This window comes from Stenella coeruleoalba (assembly GCF_951394435.1).
Source record: "Stenella coeruleoalba genome assembly, chromosome: 2".
NCBI lineage: Eukaryota > Metazoa > Chordata > Mammalia > Artiodactyla > Delphinidae > Stenella > Stenella coeruleoalba.
The window spans coordinates 177,787,991-177,808,960 of record NC_137147.1 but is presented as its reverse complement, the minus strand read 5'-3'; the positions used below and the strand labels follow the sequence as shown (position 1 = coordinate 177,808,960).

The 20,970-nt window shown below is 41.7% G+C and overlaps 1 protein-coding gene across 8 annotated transcripts in view; it reads left to right on the top strand.

Annotated features, from left to right (window-relative positions):
• The window catches only part of ST8SIA6 (ST8 alpha-N-acetyl-neuraminide alpha-2,8-sialyltransferase 6), a 231,900-nt gene that overhangs the window by 77,797 nt on the left and 133,133 nt on the right, over positions 1-20,970 (top strand). For 6 of the 8 annotated variants that reach the window (XM_079913339.1, XM_079913335.1, XM_079913340.1 and 3 more), the window contains one exon: positions 1,413-1,563. The exons of 1 other annotated variant lie outside the window; for it this stretch is intronic. Coding sequence is in view for 1 of the 7 variants with exons in the window: in XM_079913334.1 (XP_079769460.1) it covers positions 19,373-19,470; positions 19,961-20,059 (197 nt within the window). In the remaining 6 variants the exon portion in view is untranslated. Of the gene's footprint in view, positions 1-1,412; positions 1,564-19,275; positions 19,471-19,960; positions 20,060-20,970 lie in introns of those variants that run through there. One more of the 8 variants, XM_079913334.1, reaches the window with a different exon arrangement.

The window sequence follows — 20,970 nt, the reverse complement described above, 5'->3', positions numbered from 1 at the left end:
TGGGCCAGACCTGGATCACAGGCCCATAAGAGGCTCCTGCAATAATCTAGTTAAAGAGAGGTGATGGTGACCAGGGTCACAGAAGTGGCAGGTGGCAGCCTGAATGGAGAGAGAAGAGTGGATTCAGGAGATGTTCATGATGTAGAACTGAAACGGTCTGTTGATCAGGGGCACGTGCGGTGGTGGTGAGGAAGAAGTGTGAAGGATGCCACGCGGTTTCTGGCTTGGGCAACTTGCTGGCTGATGGTCCCCTCCACTTAGAGAACCCAGGAGGAGGAATAGAGTCCATATTAGCTTCGTTTACCCTACTTTCCGATGAAGCAAGTCAGAGAGGTTAAGTAGCCTGCTGAGAATCACCCCCAGTGAGCGGCAGAACCAGGATACACACCAGATTGGTTTGAATAAAAACCTCATGCTCCTATTCACAATACCCAGGACATGGAAGCAACTTAAATATCCATCAACAGAGGAATAAAGAAGATGTGGTGTGCGCGCACACACACACACACACACACACACACAACGGAATATTACTCAGCCATAAAAAAGAATGAAATAATGCCATTTGCAGCAACATGGATGGACCTACAGATTGTCATACTGAGTGAAGGAAGTCAGACAGAGAAAGACAAATATCATAAGATACTGCTTATATGTTGAATCTAAAAAAAGGGTACAAGCAAACTTATCTACAAAACAAAAGTAGAATTACAGATGTAGAAAACAAACTTACGGTTACCAGCAGGGAAAGGAAGGGGAGGGATAAATTGGAGATTGGGATTGACATATACACACTGCTATATATAGAATAGGTAACTAATAAGGACCTACTGGATAGCACAGGGAGCTCTATTCAATACTCTAATGGCCTATATGTGAAAAGAATCTGAAAAAGAGTGGGTATAACTATATGTATAACTGAGTCATTTTGTTGTACAGCTGAAACTAACACAGCATTGTAAATCATCTATAATCCAATAAAAATTTTTTAAAAACCCTCATGCTCTTTCTCTTATAGCAGAGTGCTCTGAGTATCAGAATAGGAGGATCAGGGAGTGATCTATTGAAATGTTAGTTCTTTATTTACATATTGTCATCTTTTCCAAAGAAGTATTTCCAATTGAAATTTTTAATGGGAAGAAGTGTTTTCATAGGAAAATAACTTGCTGAAAATTTCAGTCTGTGGCCAGTAGGCTCTAGGCTTTCATTATACTTCATTCTGCATTGTTTAGTACCTAAATCTTCTCCTTAGATTTTGTACTTGTATTACTACTGTTATCGTGCCCAGCATTTCTAAAGACCACTGGAATTTTTAGCAGTAGTTGGGTTAGCTACAGAAAAATGTCTAGATACTCTAGAATTACATGCATTTATTTAACAGATATTTATTTTGTACCTTCTGTGTGTTCTAGGCACCTGGAATGCAGGAATAGGGCAAAATAAGCAACGTCTGTGCCTTTATGAAGCTTCTCTTGTAATTAGGAGAGATTGACAATCTACAAATAAATTATTATGTATTTGGTGGTGATGAGTACTGTGGAAAACATAAAGCAAACGAAGGAGGTAAGAAGTGCTGGTCATCTGGACCTGAGGGGTAGTTCTTATTTTATTAAGGTAACATTTGATCAGACTAAAGGAAGAGGGAGTCAGCCATGGGCATATCTGAAGGAACAGTTTTTCTGGCAGAGGGAACAGAATTGCCAGTGCAAAGGCACTGTGGCCAAATCATTTCATCTCGTGTTTCACAAGTGTATCGTGTGTACAGATGGTCCCAGGCTTAACAATGGTTTGGTTAAGATTTTTTGACTTTACAGCGGTGCAAAACCTTCGAATTCTGAGCTTTGATCTTTTTCCCAGGCTAGCGACACATGGTAGATATTCTCTCGTGACGCTGGGCAGTGCGCCCAGTCAGCCACGCGATCACGACAACCATTCTGGACCCAGACAACCATTCTGTTTTTCACTTTCAGTACAGTATTCAGTAAATTACATGAGATAGTCTACACTTTATTGTAAAACAGGCTGTGGGCTAGATGATGCTACCCAACGGTAGGCTGACCCACGTGTTCTGAGCATGTGTAAGGTGGGTGAGGCTGAGCTATGGTGTTTGGTAGGTTAGGGGTATTGGATGCATTTTTGACAGGATATTTTCAACTTAGGATGCGTTTGTCCGGGATGTGACCCTCGTGTAAGTGGGGGAAGACCTGTGTCCCCTTCATCACGCTGCAGCAGAAGAGGGCTACAAAGGAGACAGGAAGGAAGTTAGTTGAAGTTTATGCCTGATTCCAAAATATTTCTAAATATTTTCCCTCAATTTTGAATTATAAGACCATGTTCTAGAGACACGTCTGGGAGAAAGATGCCCTTAAGGATTCTGACGTGCCAGTGAAAATGAAAGCTGACTCACTTGTGCCAAAACAGCTAGAAACATTCTACTACGTCTAAAATCTACGTGAGTGTAGACAGGGATCAAACTGGTGATATAAATGAGTAGTAAGGAATAGCATTCTGCTTAATTGCTACTGACTGTAAAATCAGACTTATTGAAAAATCTAGTTTTAGAGATAGCTATAAAATCAATCCTAATGTTGAGTGCTAAATATCAAAGTAGAACAATAGATAACTTGCAGTAGATACGGGTTTTTAAACTATGGACGAAAGTGTTGAGTATTTTTACATGGTTCCATTTGGGTTCAAAGTTTTTAACTTTTTTTTTAGTGGTTGAGCAGTCAGTTGACATGTCAAGAACCTGCACAGGGTCACAGACGTGCTTCACTCAGCAAATATTTATTGAGACCTTGTCTCATTCCTGATTAGAGAGAAATTGTTTTTATTAAACAATTAATAAACCATGAGGTTGCCTTTTGATTCGTTTATTTTTTCTATCATTTTCCTAGAAGCTGCTGTCAAATCCTTTTACTAAGGGTTTTTTTAAAATCTCAGAAATGTTGCTAAATTTTATTAAATGCCTCATTTTCCTTGGCTAAGATGATTGTGACTTTCCTGCAATAATCGCATAATGTGATAAATAAAATTAGATTTTCCTCGTGGTGAACCATCTTTCCATCATGAGAATAAGTGCCAGTACTTTTCTGTAAAAAAACAGACTTCATATATGTATTTGTTTTTAAAAGACTTTTTTTTTAAAGCTCTTTTAGGTTGAGAGCAAAGTTGAGAAGAAGGTACAGAGATTTCCCACATACTCCCTGCCTCTCCCATTATCAAAATCCCCCACCAGATGGTATATTTGTTACAATTGATGAACCTATATTGACACCATTATCACTCAAAGTCCAGAGTTTACATTAGGGTTCACGCTTGGTGTTGTACATTCTATGGGTTTAGTTAGACAAATGTGTAATGACATGTATCGATCATTATAGTATCACACAGAGTATGTTCACTGCCCGAAAAGTCCTCTGTGCTCTGCCTGTTCATCCTCCCTCCTCACTAACTCCTGGCAACCAGTGATCTTTTTAATGTCTTTATAGCTTTGCCTTTTCCAGAATGTCACAGAGTTGGAACCATACAGTGCTAATGGCTCTTTTAATGTAGTTCTTGAGATTTATGGTATGTTGCCTTGTTCATTCATTTTAATTGCTGAATGAGTAACTGACAAAATATTTATCATTCTCCTCCTGAAGGGCAATTAGGCAGTTTCTCCTTTCTTACTTGGTATAAAATCCTAGGTTGGAAATAGTTCCGGCTCAGAATGTTGAAGCTGTTAGTCCGTTGCCTTCTAGCTTCCTTGGCGGCGGCTGAAAGTGTAATACCAAACACATAGCGAGTGTGTGATACGCCTGGCATTCTCCTAACGTCTTTGCATAATATAGCTCATTTAAGCATTATAAAAACAGGCTGACGTAGATACTATTATTATTGTTTTAATTTATTTTTATTTTTGGCTGCGTTGGGTCTTCGTTGCTGCACGCGGGCTTTCTCTAGTTGCAGCGAGCAGGGGCTACTCTTCGTTGCGGTGCGCGGGCTTCTCATTGCGGTGGCTTCTATTGTTGCAGAGCACAGGCTCTAGGTGCGCGGGCTCAGTAGTTGCGGCTCGCAGGCTCAGTAGTTGTGGCTCGTGGGCTCTAGAGTGCAGGCTTAGTAGTTGTGGCGCATGAGCTTAGTTGCTCCGCGGCATGTGGGATCTTCCCGGACCAGGGCTCAAACCCGTGTCCCCTGCATTGGCAGGGGGATTCTTAACCACTGCGCCACCAGGGAAGTCCTGATACTATTATCCCTATTTGAAATAAGGAGAAATTGAGGCACAGAAAGACGAAGTGTCGTGCCCCAAATTCTGTAGCCGATGAGTAGGACCCAGGTAGTTCACCTTGAAAGTTGTTTCCTAACCACTGGATTTCATCACTTCGCATCACGGGTTAATTCCTGATCCTTGGATATGAAACGGTTTGTTATCTGGCACCCGCTGCTGAGATTTCCATATTTGTGCAGGTGTGAACTTAGTTGCTCTGTTGTTTCCTGTTTTCTTCCTGGGTCGTCTGATGCCAAGGTATGTGGCCCTATTCCTGGGTCATCTCTGATGCCAGGGTATGTGGCCCTATTCCTGGGTCGTCTCTGACGCCAGGGTATGTGGTCCTATTCCTGCTGGAACCCACCTACTGCTCACTTCCATGCAACCCGAGAGGGAGCTTACAGCTCAGGCGACGACCCTTGACAGACGGACGCAAGCTGATGAATAAACGCGTCCCGTGCCTGGCCTTCAGATGGACCATTCTCAGGTGCATCTCAGATGGTTCCTTAGAGAGTGCCTGCCGGGATTAAGCACCAGATACCCGTAGAATGGACCAACCAAATCATGGTTTCTCTTTCCACATCCCTTAGTACTGCTTCTGGGGTCACTTCTCAAATAAGCTTCTTACTTGCGAGCCTTTGCCTCGGGCTTTCCTTCAGGTGGGCAAGGTGGTGGGCAGGTCAAGAGTTGGCATCAAAAGTGGCCGTAGAAAACATGAACCACTTACCAGTCAGACAGTAGCAGGGACCCATTTGCTGGTGGTAGGTGGAGTGGGGAGCCCCCTTGACATCACAGTTACCCAGACACTCACTGCAATGGCTTGGAGCAAAGCACAGGTGAAGATGAAGCTTTCACTTAAGAGACAGGTAAGGCTTTTGAATAGTATGTGGCATGAATCACAGATGGGCTGGTTTGGGTTAATGCTTTAAGAGCTAACTGTCAACTCAGTGCAGGCTTTGAAAACTGGAGTACCTCATGGCAGGATTTAAAGAAGATATCATCGCATGCACCCCTATGTTCATAGCAGCAATAGCCAAGACGTGGAAACAGCCTAAATGTCCATCAACAGATGAATGGATAAAGAAGATGTGGTACATATACACAATGGAATACTACTCAGCCATAAAAAAGAATGAAATCATGCCATTTGCAGCAACATGTGTGCAACTGGAGATTATCCTACTAAGTGAAGTAAGTCAGAAAGAGAAAGACAAATACCAGATGATATCACTTATATGTGGAATCTCAAATATGACACAAATGAATTTATCTATGAAACAGAAACAGACTCACAGACATAGAGAACAGACTTGTGGTTGCCAAGGGGTGAGGGGTGGGGGAGGGATGGACTGGGAGTGTGGGATTAGCAGATGCAAACTAGTGTATATAGGATGGATGAACAACAAGGTCCTACTGCAGAGCACAGGGGACTATATTCAATATCCTGGGATAAACCATGATGGAAAAGAATATTTAAAAAAATATATATATGTATAACTGAGTCACTTTCTGAACAGCAAAATTAACACAACATTGTAAATCAACTCTACTTTAATAAAAAATAAAAGAAGGTGTCATCCCTTGTGGCTGCAGAACATGTTGGCCCAGGATTGAATCGTGTGGGTGGCAGAGCTACAAGGAGGATTGGATCTACAGCCTCGACAGGCTTCCTGTGCAAATGCCAAGATCATGATAGGAAAGGAGTAGGACGTTGAAACCTGAGAATCTTGAACCCCCAGGTTCCTCTAAACTCTCTGGGCTGGCAGAAGCAGTCCTCCACCCCTGCTCTGCCACCCCAGTAAGAGAGGGGAGCTTCACCTTGCCTAGATGCAGGCGAAGACCTCGAGAGAGGCAGATACCTCTCATTATAATGTTCTTCCTCCTTAAGCTCTGCCCTTGCCCCCATCATTGCCTCCAGACTACTAACCAGGGTCGACTCACAGCATGGCTTAAGCAAGAAAATACAAGTCTGTACTTCAGGAGGAAAGAGCATACATATCAAACAAATTGCAGTACCTACTGGCAGAAGCCAAGGGAGCACATTTGGGAGTGGATCTTGAAAATGCCAGAGCAGACAAGGCAGAATATACAATGGAAGAAGGGAGAATTTATTAATAAGGGAGCACTCCCCTGTGATGTGAAGTCTGGTGGGGTCTGGGTACCACTGCAGGGCACCTGTCACTCATTCTGTGCAATGTGAAAGTGCACTGTGCAACAGGGGCTGATGGAGAAACGCCAGCCCTCCTCCAGGTGGACAATTCAGTTGGTCCACATCTGTGGGTTCATGTATTGAAAATTGATCTGTATGAGGGACTTGAACATCGCATATTTTGGTATCTGTGGGATTCCTGGAACCAATCCTTCCTGGATACCGAGGGACGACTGTACTGAGACATGCTATGAGGTTCATCAGAAAACCCCTGGTATGATCCCTACATCCACAGGGGTTCCCAGTTCAGTGACGTACTTTTTTTTTTTTTTTTTTTTACAGAAAGTATTTCTTTTTAATTTTTTTTATTGTGGTAAAAGTCACATAATGTAAAGCATACTACGTTAACCATATTTAACTGTCCAGTTCAGTGGCACTAACTGCATTCACATTGTTGTGCAGCTCCCACCATCATACAGCTCCTGAATTTTTCACCTTCCGAAACTGAAACTCTGTCCCCATTAAACACTAACTCCCCATTCCCCCTCCCCACACTATGAAGTAAGTCAGAAAAACAAATATCGTATATTAACGCATATATGTGGAATCTAGAAAAATGGTACAGATGAACTTATTTGCAAAGCAGAAATAGAGATACAGACGTAGAGAAAAAACATATGGACACCAAGGGGGGGAAAAGGGGGGTGGGATAAATTGGGAGACTGGGATTGACATATATACACTACTATATATAAAATAGGTAACTAGTGAGAACCTACTGTATAGCACAGGGAAAGAAACAGAAGGTACAGTCTGTTTGTAGGACATATATTAAGTTAACCTTAAAAATGCATTCCAATATACATTAGGTGCAGACAAATACTATTTGATTCCACTTATACGAGGCACCTAGAATAGCCAAATTCATGGAGTCAGTGATATACTTTTACACTGGCTTTCTCACCTCTGCTTTACTTTCCCAAATTTCTCCCTCCTGATCCCAGGGATTTATTGTTTTTTTTTTTTATGAATACTTATTTTTTTAAATTTTATTTTATTTATTTTGTTATGCAAAAGGTTCTTATTAGTTATCCATTTTATACATATTAGTGTATACATGTCAATCCCAATCTCCCAATTCATCCCACCACCACCACCAACCCCCACCACTTTCCCCCCTTGGTGTCCATACATTTGTTCTCTACATCTGGAATACAAATTGGAAAAGAAGAAGTAAAACTGTCACTGTTTGCAGATGACATGATGATACTATACATAGAGAATCCTAAAGATGCCTCCAGAAAACTACTAGAGCTATGAATTTGGTAAAGTTGTAGGGTACAAAATTAATGCACAGAAATCTCTTGCATTCCTATACACTAACAACGAAAGATCAGAAAGAGAAATTAAGGAAACAATCCCATTCACCACTGCAACAAAAAGGATAAAATACCTAGGAATAAACCTACCTAAGGAGGTAAAAGACCTGTACTCAGAAAACTATAAGATACTGATGAAAGAAATCAAAGATGACACAAACAGATGGAGAGATATACCATGTTCTTGGATTGGAAGAATCAATATTGTGAAAATGACTATACTACCCAAAGCAACCTACAGATTCAATGCAATCCCTGTCAAATTACCAGTGGCAATTTTTACAGAACTAGAACAAAAAATCTTAAAATTTGTATGTGTTCAGACTATACTACAAAGCTACAGTAATCAAGACAGTATAGTACTGGCACGAAAACAGAAATATAGATCAATAGAACAGGATAGAAAGCCCAGAGATAAACCCACGCACCTATGGTCAACTAATCTATGACAAAGGAGGCAAGGATATACAGTGGAGAAAAGACAGCCTCTTCAATAAGTGGTGCTGAGAAAACTGGATGGCTACATGTAAAAGAATGAAATTAGAACACTCCCTAACACCATACATAAAAACAAACTCAAAATGGATTAGAGGCCTAAATGTAAGACCGGACACTATAAAACTCTTAGAGGAAAACATAGGCAGAACACTCTTTGACATAAATCACAGCAAGCTCTTTTTTGATCCACCTCCTAGAGTAATGGAAATAAAAACAAAAATAAACAAATGGGATCTTATGAAACTTAAAAGCTTTTGCAAAGCAAAGGAAACTACAAACAAGACCAAAAAACCCTCAGAAGGGGAGAAAATATTTGCAAATGCATCAACAGACAAAGGATTAATCTCCAAAATATATAAACAGCTCATGCAGCTCAATATTAAAAAAGCAAACAACCCAATCAAAAAATGGGAAGAAGACTTAAATAGAAATTTCTCAAAGAAGACATACAGATGGCCAAAAAGCACATGAAAAGCTGCTCAACATCACTAATTATTAGAGAAATACAAATCAAAACTACAATGAGGTATCACCTCACACTGGTCAGAATGGGCATCATCAGAAGATATACAAACAAATGCTGGAGAGGGTGTAGAGAAAAGGGAACCCTCTTGCACTGTTGGTGGGAGTGTGGATTGATACAGCCACTATGGAGAACAGTATGGAGGTTCCTTAAAAAACTAAAAATAAAATTACCATATGACCCAGCAATCCCACTACTGGGCATATACCCAGAGAAAATCATAATTGAAAAGGACACATGCACCCCAATGTTCATTGCAACACTATTTACAATAGCCAGGTCATGGGCTAAATGCCCATTGACAGACGAATGGATAAAGAAGTTGTGGTACGTATATACAATGGATTATTACTCAGCCATAAAAAGGAACGAAATTGAGTCTTTTGTAGAGATGTGGATGGATCTAGAGACTGTCATACAGAGTGAAGTAAGTCAGAAAGAGACAAACAAATATATTAACGCATGTATGTGGAACCTAGAAAAATGGTACAAATGAACTGGTTTGCAGGGCAGGAATAGAGACACAGATGTACAGAACAAACATTTGGATTTATTGTTAAACAAACTAGCTGCACAAAAGCTGCTGTCTCACCTTTGCTTTTGGAGATTAAGGAGAAAGACCTGGGTTAAGATAACCTATTATTTGGAGAATAGGTTCCTTTGATTGATCTATCGATTTTCTCCATTTTGGGTTATATTTCACAGCCTTTGGGTTTACTCTGCTTTGTTTCCCCAACATCTCGATTTGGATGCTTAACTCATTGGTTTTCCTTTTTTTTTTTTTTTAAACTTTTTAATATGTGCATTTAAGGCTGTACATTTTCCTGCTTTCACTACAGCCCACAATTTGGTATGTTGTCTTTCATTATTGGTTTTGTCTAAATATTTTGAAAATTTGTTTAAGATGATTCTTTGACCTATGAATTATTTGAAAGCATTTTTAAGTGTGAGGACAGTTTTATTAGTCTTTCTGTTATTGGTTTCTGATTTTCCTGATTTGCGATCAAAGAGAGAATAAGATCTCTGTAATACCCATTCTTCAGGATTTGTCAGGACATGTTTGGTGGCGTAGAATGTGGCCAGTTTTCAGAGGTATTCTGGATTAGATTGAGAAGACTGTGTTTTTTCAAATTGTGTTGTTCAATCCATTTTTTTTTCTAATTTTTTTGTCTCCTTTAGAAAAAGGTGTGTTGAATGTATCAAATTTGTTTTGCATAGTTTGAGGTTATGTTGCTGTTTGTTCTTTATAAATTCAGGATTTTTATTTTTACCTAGAGAGTTATGCCTTTTATTCTGAAACGACTTTCTTTCTTTCTAATAGTACTTTCTATCTCTGTGTCTGTTTTGTCTGATATTTTTAAGCTTTCTTTTGGTTAGTATTTCTTTTGTATATCATTTTACATACTGTTATTTTCATCTTTTCTGTGCCATTTTGTTTATTTTTACCTAATCTGTGAGTTTCTTTTAACTGGTTTTATTTTATTTATTTTAATAACTGATATGTTTGAATTTATTTATACCATCTTATTATTTTTGTTGTTGTTGTTTTGTTTGTTTGTTTTTGCGGTACGTGGGCCTCTCACTGTTATGGCCTCTCCCATTGCGGAGCACAGGCTCCAGACGCGCAGGCTCAGCGGCCATGGATCACGGGCCCAGCCGCTCCGCGGCATGTGTGATCTTCCCGGACCGGGGCACGAACCCATGTCCCCTGCATCGGCAGGCGGACTCTTAACCACTGCACCACGAGGGAAGCCCTATACCATCTTATTTTGTGCTTTATTTTTGACTTCTAGTTACTTTTTCTTCCACTCCTTTTCTGTCCTCTGTTGAATTGGATGATTTTTCTCTATTCTCTTTTCTCCCCCACTAGTTAAGAGTTATCATATTTTTACTTTATAATGGATGTCTTTTTTTTCCCAGCTTTATTGAGGTATAATTAACAAATAGAGTTGTAATATATTTAAAGTGTACAACATGATGATTTTTAATATATTTTACATTGTGAAGGATTCCCACAATTGAATTAATTAACACCTCATGTACTACAGTGGATGTCTTAACATTTAAAAAATGCATATTTGACTTAACAATGTATAAAAATAGTTACTAATTCTACTGACCTTCTAAATGGTTTAATTCTGGTAGCTCCTGTTCTTTCTTGTTATTACTGTCTGTTGTCTTCATTCAATCTCATTTTGTAGTTTCTTTCACAGATGAGTCTTCATTATTTTGTTTTATATAGTCACTGTTGGTTTGCCATTTTGCTTCTTCACCATTATTCTTCATCTCCTTTCTTCTGAGGTCAATTTCTTCTTTTCTGGAATATACCATTTACAGTGTTTTGTTTTGTTTTGTTCCCAACAAAGGTCTGTGGGTGGTAAATTTCTTCAGTCTTTTAAAACACTTTTTAGTTTATCCTCATCTTTGCATGATAGTTTAGGCAGGTATAGAATTTAAGAATGACAGTATTTCCCCTGGCACTTTGAAGATTCAGTTAACTTAGGTATTTATTTTTGCTGACAGGAATATGCTGTAATCTAATTACCCTTTCTTTGTAAGTTACATGTCTTTTCTCTTTGATTGCTTCTAAGACTTTTTCTTTGGGGTTCTGAAGTTTTATTACAGTGTATCTAGATTTGGATGTATTTTTAGTCATCCTGGATGGGGGCTGGTTGCCAGGGGAACCAACCACGTGATTGGAGGTCTGGAACTTTCAGTCTACCTCCAACCTCGGAAGGGGAGAGATGATAGAGGTCGAATCAATCACCAATGGCCAATCATTTGATCAATATCACCTATGTAATACAGCCTCCACAAGAACCCAACGGGATGGGGTTTGAAGAGATTCCGAGTTGGTGAATGTGTAGAGGTTTGGGGCAGAGGGGTGCACTCAGATTGCATGGAAGCTCTGTGCTCCTTCCCACATACCTTACCTTGTGCATCTCTTCCATCTGGCTGTTCCCGAGTTACATCCTTTTATAATAAACTGGCAATTTGTAAGTAAAATGTTCCTCTGAGTTCTGTGATCTGCTCTGGCAAATTAATCAAACCTCAGGAGGGGGTTGTGGGAGCCTCTGATCTATAGCCAGTTGGTTAGAAGCACAAGAGACAACATGGACTTGCTGTTGGTGTCTGAGGTGGGCAGTTTTGTAGGCAGTCTTAACCTGTGGGATCTGATGCTGTCAGGATCTGATGCTGTCTCCTGGTAGACAGTGTCAGAATTGAGTTAACGGCTTGGCGGTGTGGAAAAAAGAACCACACACACACATTGGAGTTGGTGTCAGAATTGGATAGAGTCTAATTCCTCTCCCATTGAATATATGCTAGGCTTAGGAACTTGCATGAGCAATAGAATCCAGCAGAAGTAATGTTCTGACACTTATGAGACTAGATCCTAAGAAACTTGCAGCTTCTGCCCAGGCCTCTTAGAACATCTTTGATGGGAACTGTTGGCCACTAAGTAAGAAATCTGGCTGCCCTGAGATCACTGTGCTAGAGAGATTAAGTATGTGGGTACTCCAGCGGACAGCCTCAGCTGAACGCATCCTTTGAATCATCCCCATCAAAGGGCAAGACATGTGAGTGAAGCCACATTGAACCCTTCAGACCACATTTGACACCATGTGAAATATTAGTATCACCCAGATGAGAACTGTCTGAATTCCTGAGCCACAAAATCTTTAGGTATCATAAAATATTATTGTTTTAAACCACTAGGTGTTGGGATGGTTTGCAGTGCAGAAGTAGGTAACAGCAATATGGGTCTTCTTAAGCTTTCCTAAGGTCTTTTAATTTCTGTTTCAAGGTTTCCAACTCTTCATCTTTCAGTGGATAATTTTATCAGAATGGTATTCCGGATCATCGATTCTCTCTTTAGCCATGTATAATCTTGTCACTTGACCCATCCGCTGATTATTTTGATATCAGTGACTATACCATTGACCCTTGAACAACTCAGGGGTTAATCTAAGTATAACTTATGGTCGGCCCTCTGTATTGGAGGTCTCTCCAGATCCTTGGATTCAACCAACCATGGATTGTGTAGGACTGTAGTATTTACAGTTGACAAATATCCATGTTTAGGTGGATCTGTGCAGTTCAAACCTCTGTTGTTCAAAGGTCAACTGCATTTTTTCCCTCATAGTTCTACTGGTTCTTTAGATAAAAGTTTACTTCATTTATCATCACTCTTTTCTCAGTGTCTTGATTCACCCTTTCATGTCCATCATGATGTTAAACTTGCTTATTTTATGTTCTCTTTCTGATTATTGTTTAATAATCCTTCCATTAGTTGTACCTACTGAGACATATTCATGGTGGATTCCTCAAGTGTTTTGCAATTTTTAATTTTATGCTCATTCTTAGTGAGATTCCTTTTCTTTGAGATTTTTATGGAACTAGAATAGTTAGCACTTTCCTGCCATGTTAGCAACATTAGCCAGGGACCAAGCTTTATCTTAATTTTAGGACCACTTAGGATGGGTAACATTTGGGTAAACCCAAATGAAGCAATGGTTTTAGATTGAAATTCTTTCACCCAGATCTCAGGCAGAGACAAACAATTGCATTGTGCAGGTGTGTGGGTCTTTGTTTTTCTAGTTCACGTATTTAGTTTTTAACAACAAAAAAAGCTTTATGCAGGAATTCTAATTCCAACTCTGTCTCTCTGGGAACCCAGTGTGCCTCTTTCATTCCCTGCTTAGAAGTCAAAAGCAAACTTCTAGGTTACCAGGATGATAGTGTATTACAGGTGAGCTGCTTTCAGTCAGAGCACACACTTCCTGCTCTTTTTTTTCAGTATGTTCCTCATTTCTGGTAACTGGGGCTTTCCCTTCTTTATTGAGAACTTAGCTATGCATTCCTTTTTTATCATTAGATTTTATAAAACATTTCTAAGTGTTTATAACAGGTTCAAGTATTGCTTGAATAGGTATTCTTTCTATCTTTAGCTAAAAGGTCTGAGTTTCTTATTCCCTCCTTCTTTGGAAAATATTTACATATATATTCTCTTTTTAATCTTGTTTTTGTGTGTGCAAAACAATGATTATTTCACCCTGAAAGGCAATGAAAGTAATGCACTTTTACTACATCCTTTACTATTCTTATTTTATATTTTCCACAATCTGCCATGAACTGGAATTTTCCTTCCCAGATTTATATTTATTATATTTCTGTAGCAATTTTTAAAGAAAATGTAACAGTTTTATTGTGGAATTCTATTATTTAGGCTCAATTCTATTTTTAAAATGATCTGTTGCTTATCTGAGTTCTTTCTGATTACAACTTCTTCATTGTGAACTTCTTATTTTGATTCATTTTATGATCTGATTATAGCTCAAGTTGATTTTTTTCCAGGATACATATAGAAATATTATATATTCTGAGTTCTTAAATATTTGAAAATTGCATGTGCTTTTATATATAAAACTATCTTAGTTGGGTATGGAATCTTGGGGTCACATCTTTTCTGCTCAAAAACACAGTAAATATTGTTTGTTCTTTTGAGTCTAATGTTGTTGAGGGCAAGTCAGAAACAAGATTAATTTTTACCTGTTTCTTCTGTCGGGATGGTTTTAGAATTTTTTCTTTCTTTTTAAATAATCTCTGCAAGAGGATACATCATAAAGTTAATTGTTCTCTATTAAATTTCTCTGGATCCTCATGAGTTCACATAATGAGTTCAGACATTGAGAACACAAAACATCTGCGTATTTAGATGTTTCCTTATTTTGGTAAAGTTTTCTTCTATTACATCCTTAAATGTTTTAATACTTCATTTTTATGCTTTTAAAAAACAACCCCTAATCTCTACATGATATATATCTAATATCTGTCTTTGATACATATGTTTTCCTAATCAGTATATTTTCCTTGCCCCTTTCCTTTGTGTTTTCTGCAGTTTTCATCAGCCTAATCTCTGTGACACTAATTGAGATTTTTGCCACCTAAATTCTCTTCCTCAGTCTTCTAAAGGTAGTTCTAAATTCTGCAATGGTTTTTTTGTGTTTTGTTTTTTACTGTCGTCAGCTCACTTTCCTTCCTATTGCCTTGCTATCTTGTCTTTCAGTTTTTCTTCTTTGGGTTCTTCTTTCATAGTGTTTATATTATATTTCGTTTCCTGGGGAGTACAAAGTGATCCTTGCTTAAATTTTCTGCAGTAAGACTTGTTTCAACATATATTTCTCATTTGCTTTTCTGTTGGTTACATTTCTTTCCATTGGTCAAATATTTTGCAGAACTTTTGCATAATTATTTTCCTGCTTACTCATCTTTGAAATAAGTTAAGCCTGTTTCTTTCTGCTACTTGCCAGAAATATTATGAATGGAAAATCTTTGGCAGTTCTTCCTTTTTATTTGCCTACTTGTTGAAATTTAGTTTTGCATTAAGGACTTGCTATTGGATATTTTTGTTTCATTATTTATCTGCTTATAGTCTAGGATGTATGGAATGAAGAGGTGGGGAAGAGAAGTTGAGGAGAGAAATATGCCAGGCTTGGGTATATTATCTTAGCACACACAACACCCACTCTCCAATTTTGTTGAAACAACTGGAGTTCTAACCAGTCTTGCAAACTCTGGAATTAGGGAGGATAGTCTGGGACAGGCTAATTCGGTATAAAAACCAATGTATCAAGGGCCATTTGTTTATTGAATAGGTGCTCATTTTTCTTTAGTAAATTGACTTTAATTGTTAGCTGGAAAATTCTTTAGCAGCATCTCGCTTCAAGATTAGCAGTATCTCTAGGTCATCATTCCTAAATGGAATGGCTAGAAAGCTGTATTCCGTGAAAAGCAGAAATATTGGTCACCATGTTTCTTTTAACATGGTAGCCCTGGCCGTTCCCACTGATGGCTACTCATCTTTGCTGGGTCCTACTCCCAGCCTTTGCTCTTCCAAATTGAGTGTTAGTTGGACCTTCAAAAACTTTCCCATTTCTTTTCCACAAATCTAAGTCATAAATAGGGGAGATGAGTCTTGAACTTGGTACTCTCGTCTAATTAGTTCATCTTTAGTAGGCATTCTGGGGGCTTGTGGAACGGGATTGTGGCCATTTTATAGTTTCAGGATAAATGCGGAGTTTCCATCTCTCTTTTTTGGTCCTTTATGATCTTTTAAGTGGACTTCAGGGAAAGGAGATTTAGACGTTAAGATGTTTTATATATTAACGTCTATTTTATACTGTGAATAATAACTTTATTTTTTTGTTTTATAATTTTAGTTATACTACCAATTGTGTTTATATATATATATATATATATCTCCCAAATGGAATTTGTGTATCATCCTAGGTGTTCTTATCTTTAAAGTGACTTTATACATGGAATTTCTTCAATTTTTAAAATATTCAATTAGTAACGGAAAAAATCTGTAACAAAACATATTTGAAAATGTAGCTCCCCCCCCACAAGGTTGTTGCTTTCTTGAAGTTATTTCTACTTTTATTTATATCCTCTGATTTACTGAAAATATGTAGCCTTGGTTACGCTATCCTTATGAATTTCCTCCACCCCCCCAAGGAGTAGTTTAATATTTATGAATGTGCCATTGTCCTGCAGTCCTCACAAATCTCTAATATAATAAAACCAATCAAGCAGCCTGAAGACATCAGAAAGCATTCTTTCTAGACAGGGAGATGAAAATGTCACCCAGATGCATGAAAAATTCTTCGGTGCATCAGTTTTCTCACAGTACTCCTTCCTTTCCCTGTATTGAACGTTTCCATTTGGGTATTCTAGTAGATATAGTAGACACTTGATATTTGGGATTTTTCATGAATCCTCCAAGCCATGCATTTGAAAATATTTAAAACCTTATACCCAAAAAGTTGAGAAACCCCAACTTCCAGGAAGATTTTCAATGACTTGGACATTTTTTATATATCAAAACTTTCCAGTATTCTTTTGGTAAGTTATTTGATGAAAGTAAAGGCACTCCTGATGACAAATAAAAAAATAACAAAGGCAAGATGAGAGGCAGATGCTGGGAAAACTGGGAGAGTAAGGTAGGTTCACACACCAGATGGGGCTTCTGCACACCAGCCTGAGTTTCTGAGGGTTCAGATATTTGGGGCTGCTGGTCAAACCTATGAATGTTAAGTGACCAAATGCACATTTTCCCAGTATTGGTTCTGTGGCTGATAATATTTAAAGAATCCTGTTTTCGTCAGGTTCTTTGATCTCTCAAGGGTAAGCAAGATAATTCTTATTTTACCAACCCAGGTCTTCAATGACAAACCTTGTGGTAAAGATCCCTACTGTCAGATTTTAACACTGGGCTCAGAATTCCCATTGCAAATTTACACTTGGTTTTCCAATTAAAATGGGCTTTTGCGAGTCCCCTGCTGATAGCCATTGGCTTGATAAAAAGGAACTTCATTTGCAGAAAGGGTGTTTAGGGAGCCCAGTGCAAGGCTGACTCTTCTGCTGTTGCCTTGAGCCCAGTTGTGCTGAAAATATGAAACTTTGGTAAATTAGGTGAAATTGCAGCTTCCTGGCTGATACAATAATGCCCTTTACTTTTTTTCTGGAAACCATCTTCAGCGTGAGTTGTCTGCACAGTGCTTCAGCTCTAAGAGAAAGCAAATTCAGACTATCTTCCAAATCCAGACAACCTTTCCATTTTCAAGATAATTGTGTCCTATCCCACTTATCTAATAGTGCTTGTACTTTCAAACACATAGAATTGGATTACTTTATTATTTTAGCACCAGCTGAAGATAGCATTACTTTATCATACCCATCCTCAGATAAGCGGCTGGATCCCTAAAAATGTCAGTCTTAAGGAAAAGTAGGAACTTTTCCTTTATCGATTAATACATATTTTAATAGGAATAGTGAGCTATGGAAGGAAATCCTACTTCTAGTCACGTTTATTTTCAGGTTTTAGAGCATTTTCAGAGCATTAATTCTGAGGCGTTTTATTCATTGACCAAACATTTATTGATCAACTGCTATGTGCAAAGTTCTGGTGCGTCTTCACCCAAGTATTTTAAACTGGAGTAAATGCAGAATTAGTAGAAAGGAACTAGGCAGCCTTGCATGTCTCTTCTTGATATATGCTGTGATTTCTTCTGAGATGCAATCACTGGCGACAGCTTTATTGAGCTGTCTGGGCTGCTGGCTTCTCAAAGGCTCTCACATTGGTTTTTCAGGTTAAGACCTTATGCGTCTAGGAGAGTTCAGTTGAAACATATTTTTGTTACTAAGGACACTAAAACCTTTGAAAGCACCTTTACCAAGGTCTTCGCAAGGTGGTAGAGTCCAAGGGTTGCTTTTGGAAAAATATCTACAAAAGCAGATGGAATAGTCCAGTGAGCCCCCATCTAACCACCGTGGAGTTTAGGGTTTACGGATGTTCCTCCAGGGTTCAGAGGCAGGGGCAAAACCCAGGGACGTTGCACAGTGAGCCCTGGGGCCATGCGCAGACAGAATAGCTTAGGGCCGAAAGAGGGGAGGCCCACGCCCAGATAAATAGCTGGGAAGCCAGACTGTATCACGCTGTCATGGGATCACTCTCCTCTAGTATAATACATGAGATACTGACTAATCAATGAGATGCTAACCAACATGATCCAGCCCAATATGAATTAGAGCAGGGGTCTGACAGCTTGTTCTGGAAAGGGCCGGAGAGTCAACATTTCCGGCCCTCTGATCTTTGGGACCACGACTCAATTCTGTCCTTGCAGCGCAAAAGCGGCCCTAAATCAATAAATAGAGCCACACGCGGCCGTTGATAACACAGAGGAATGGGGCAGGCAGTTGGTCCAAGGAAGCTCTTCACAGAAACGGGCAGGGGACGAGTTCGGCCTGCGGGCGGTAGTTTGCCCGACCCCTAGGGACGGCCTGGCCCCCGGAAATCCATTCGCCGTCCCTCTGAATCTGCCTTCAAGCAAGGGGAGGTGCTCGGAAGTCCCTTGCAGCCTCTGCGCGTGGGACGATCCAGCAGAGCGACTACTCCGTTTTCAAAGTTTTGGAAGTGGGCCCTTCCCTCCCTGTTCTTCCGCCTCTCCGAGCCCTCGCTCTCCTCCGCAGGGGCGCAGAGCCAGGTGTGGTCCGCTTGGGTGGGCTGCGTGGGCTTCGGGGAAGAGCGCGCGGCCTCCCAGGGGCAGGTGAGGGCGCAGGAAAGTTGGAGCCCAAGCAGCACGGCGTCCAGCGCCCGAGCCCCAACCTTCAGGTGACCCCGCGCGGCGGCGGCGGCGGCGGCGGCGGCGACGACGACGACGACCAGAGCCCGCAGCAGCGCCGAGCGCCTCCGGGAGGAGAGGAGGCGAGCTGGGCGCCTCGCCACCGCCAGCCGGGCTGCCACAGCGATCCGGGGCTGGGCGGGAGCCGGGGGAGAGAGCCGGGCCGCGGCGCCTACCTCTGCCCGCTGAGAGCGAGCGGGCCGGGCCGGGGGCGCGCGCCGCCGCTGCCCCTCCCCGCCGCCTTGAACGCTGGAGGTGTGCGTGGCTGCGGCGGCGGCGGCGGCAGCGGCGGCGGGAGCCGCCAGTCGGGGCCGCCCGGGCTATGCTTCGCCGGGGCAGCAGCGGCAGCGGCGGCGACGGCGGCGGCGGCGGCTGCGCCCGTGGCTCAGGATGCGGCCGGGAGGCGCGCTGCTCGCCCTGCTCGCCAGCCTCCTGCTGCTGCTGCTGCGCCTGCTCTGGTGCTTGACCGACACGTCCGCCCGCCCCAGGTAACCCACCGCCGCGCTCCGGCCGCCCCTCCGCGCGTCCCGGGGGGGGGGGGCCCGGCCGCCCCATGCCCCCGTTCCTCTCGGGCGCGCGGACTTTCGGCCGCTGCGAGGACGAGCCGACGGGCAGCGGCGGCCTGAAGGTGGGGCGGGACGGGGGCGTCCGGGAGGCGGCCTGGGTGAGTGGCGGGTATCGGAAGGGGCGACGCTAGCCGCGGCCAGGCACCGGCTGGGGCGCCGGGGGACCGGTCAGAGCGGAGAGGGAGCTGCGGCGCCGGACCTGCCGTCGGGTTCCCCGTCGGTCACCCGGGCTCTCCCGGCGGGTCCGCGCTTTCCCTTTCTTCCCGCCCCGAGCCTCTTCGCAAACTCCGGGGTTTGGGAGCTGCGCCGGGAGCCAGGGCGCGCGAGGATGTCCCGGCCGCTGGGCTGCGAGCGCGAGGCCGAGCCTGCCAGCCAACTGCTCCCCAACTTAGTTTGCTTCCCGGCTGTGCAGGTTCTTGGTGGAGGAAAGCAGGGAGGCCATCCACGGCACCCGCGCCGCGCCGAGGACGCCCGGGAGCCCGCCGACCCGGCCCCCGCGCACCACGAATAGGTACCCGCAGCGCCGGGCGGCCGGAGGGAGGGCCGGAGGGAGGGGGCGCCGCGGCTCGGGGATGGGGCGCGGCTGCACCGCGGGGCTCGCTTCGAGTTGTCTGGTTGGGACCACACGATTGAGTGGATTTGAGAGAGAGAGAGAGAGAGGATGTGTGTGCCTACGCGCGCGTGTAACTCTCACACTCCCTCAACCTCCCCTGTAAAGCCTGTCCCTCGATGTGGATGGTCTTCGAACCAAGGGAGATACGAAAGCAGCTGCACTTTGAAAAAAATGGGTGCTGAGTTCCCCTCGCGATAATGGTGTGCTGGAAACCTCGAGAAGCAGCTCAGCCTGTCTCTCGAGAGGTTTGGTTGGTTTGCTTTGTGTCTTTATGCTTTCAAGTGCACCGGTGTAAGATTCACGTTTGGGAGCGTGGAATTCTGTGCTCAGTGTTGAGAATGTTTTTGTCCTTACTGAATGGAGACAGATTTTTTCTTCGTCACTCCTAGGAGTATTTATCCATGTGCAATAATTATTTGGGTTTTATCTTTTCTTTTTAACCTGTCGTAAAAGTAATCCATTCTTAGTGCAGAAAGTTAGATGATATGAGAAATGGATTTAAAAATATTCACTCGGAGTCCCACCACCCAGAGATCATATTAAGGTTTTGGTTTATATTCTTCCAGGAGTTTTTCCCATGTACATGTATTTGTGAAATATACTTAAGATTGTACATTGTATTTTGTTCTGCCTTTTATCTCTAAAAAATCAGACATATATGTGTTATTACAATTTTTTTTTGCAAAACATTGCTTTTAATTGTTGCATAATTCATCGTATGAATGTGCTATAATCTATATAACGTTTTATTTTTGGACACTTAGATTGTTTCCTGTTTTGTTTTGTTTGCTATTAATAATTCTATGAAG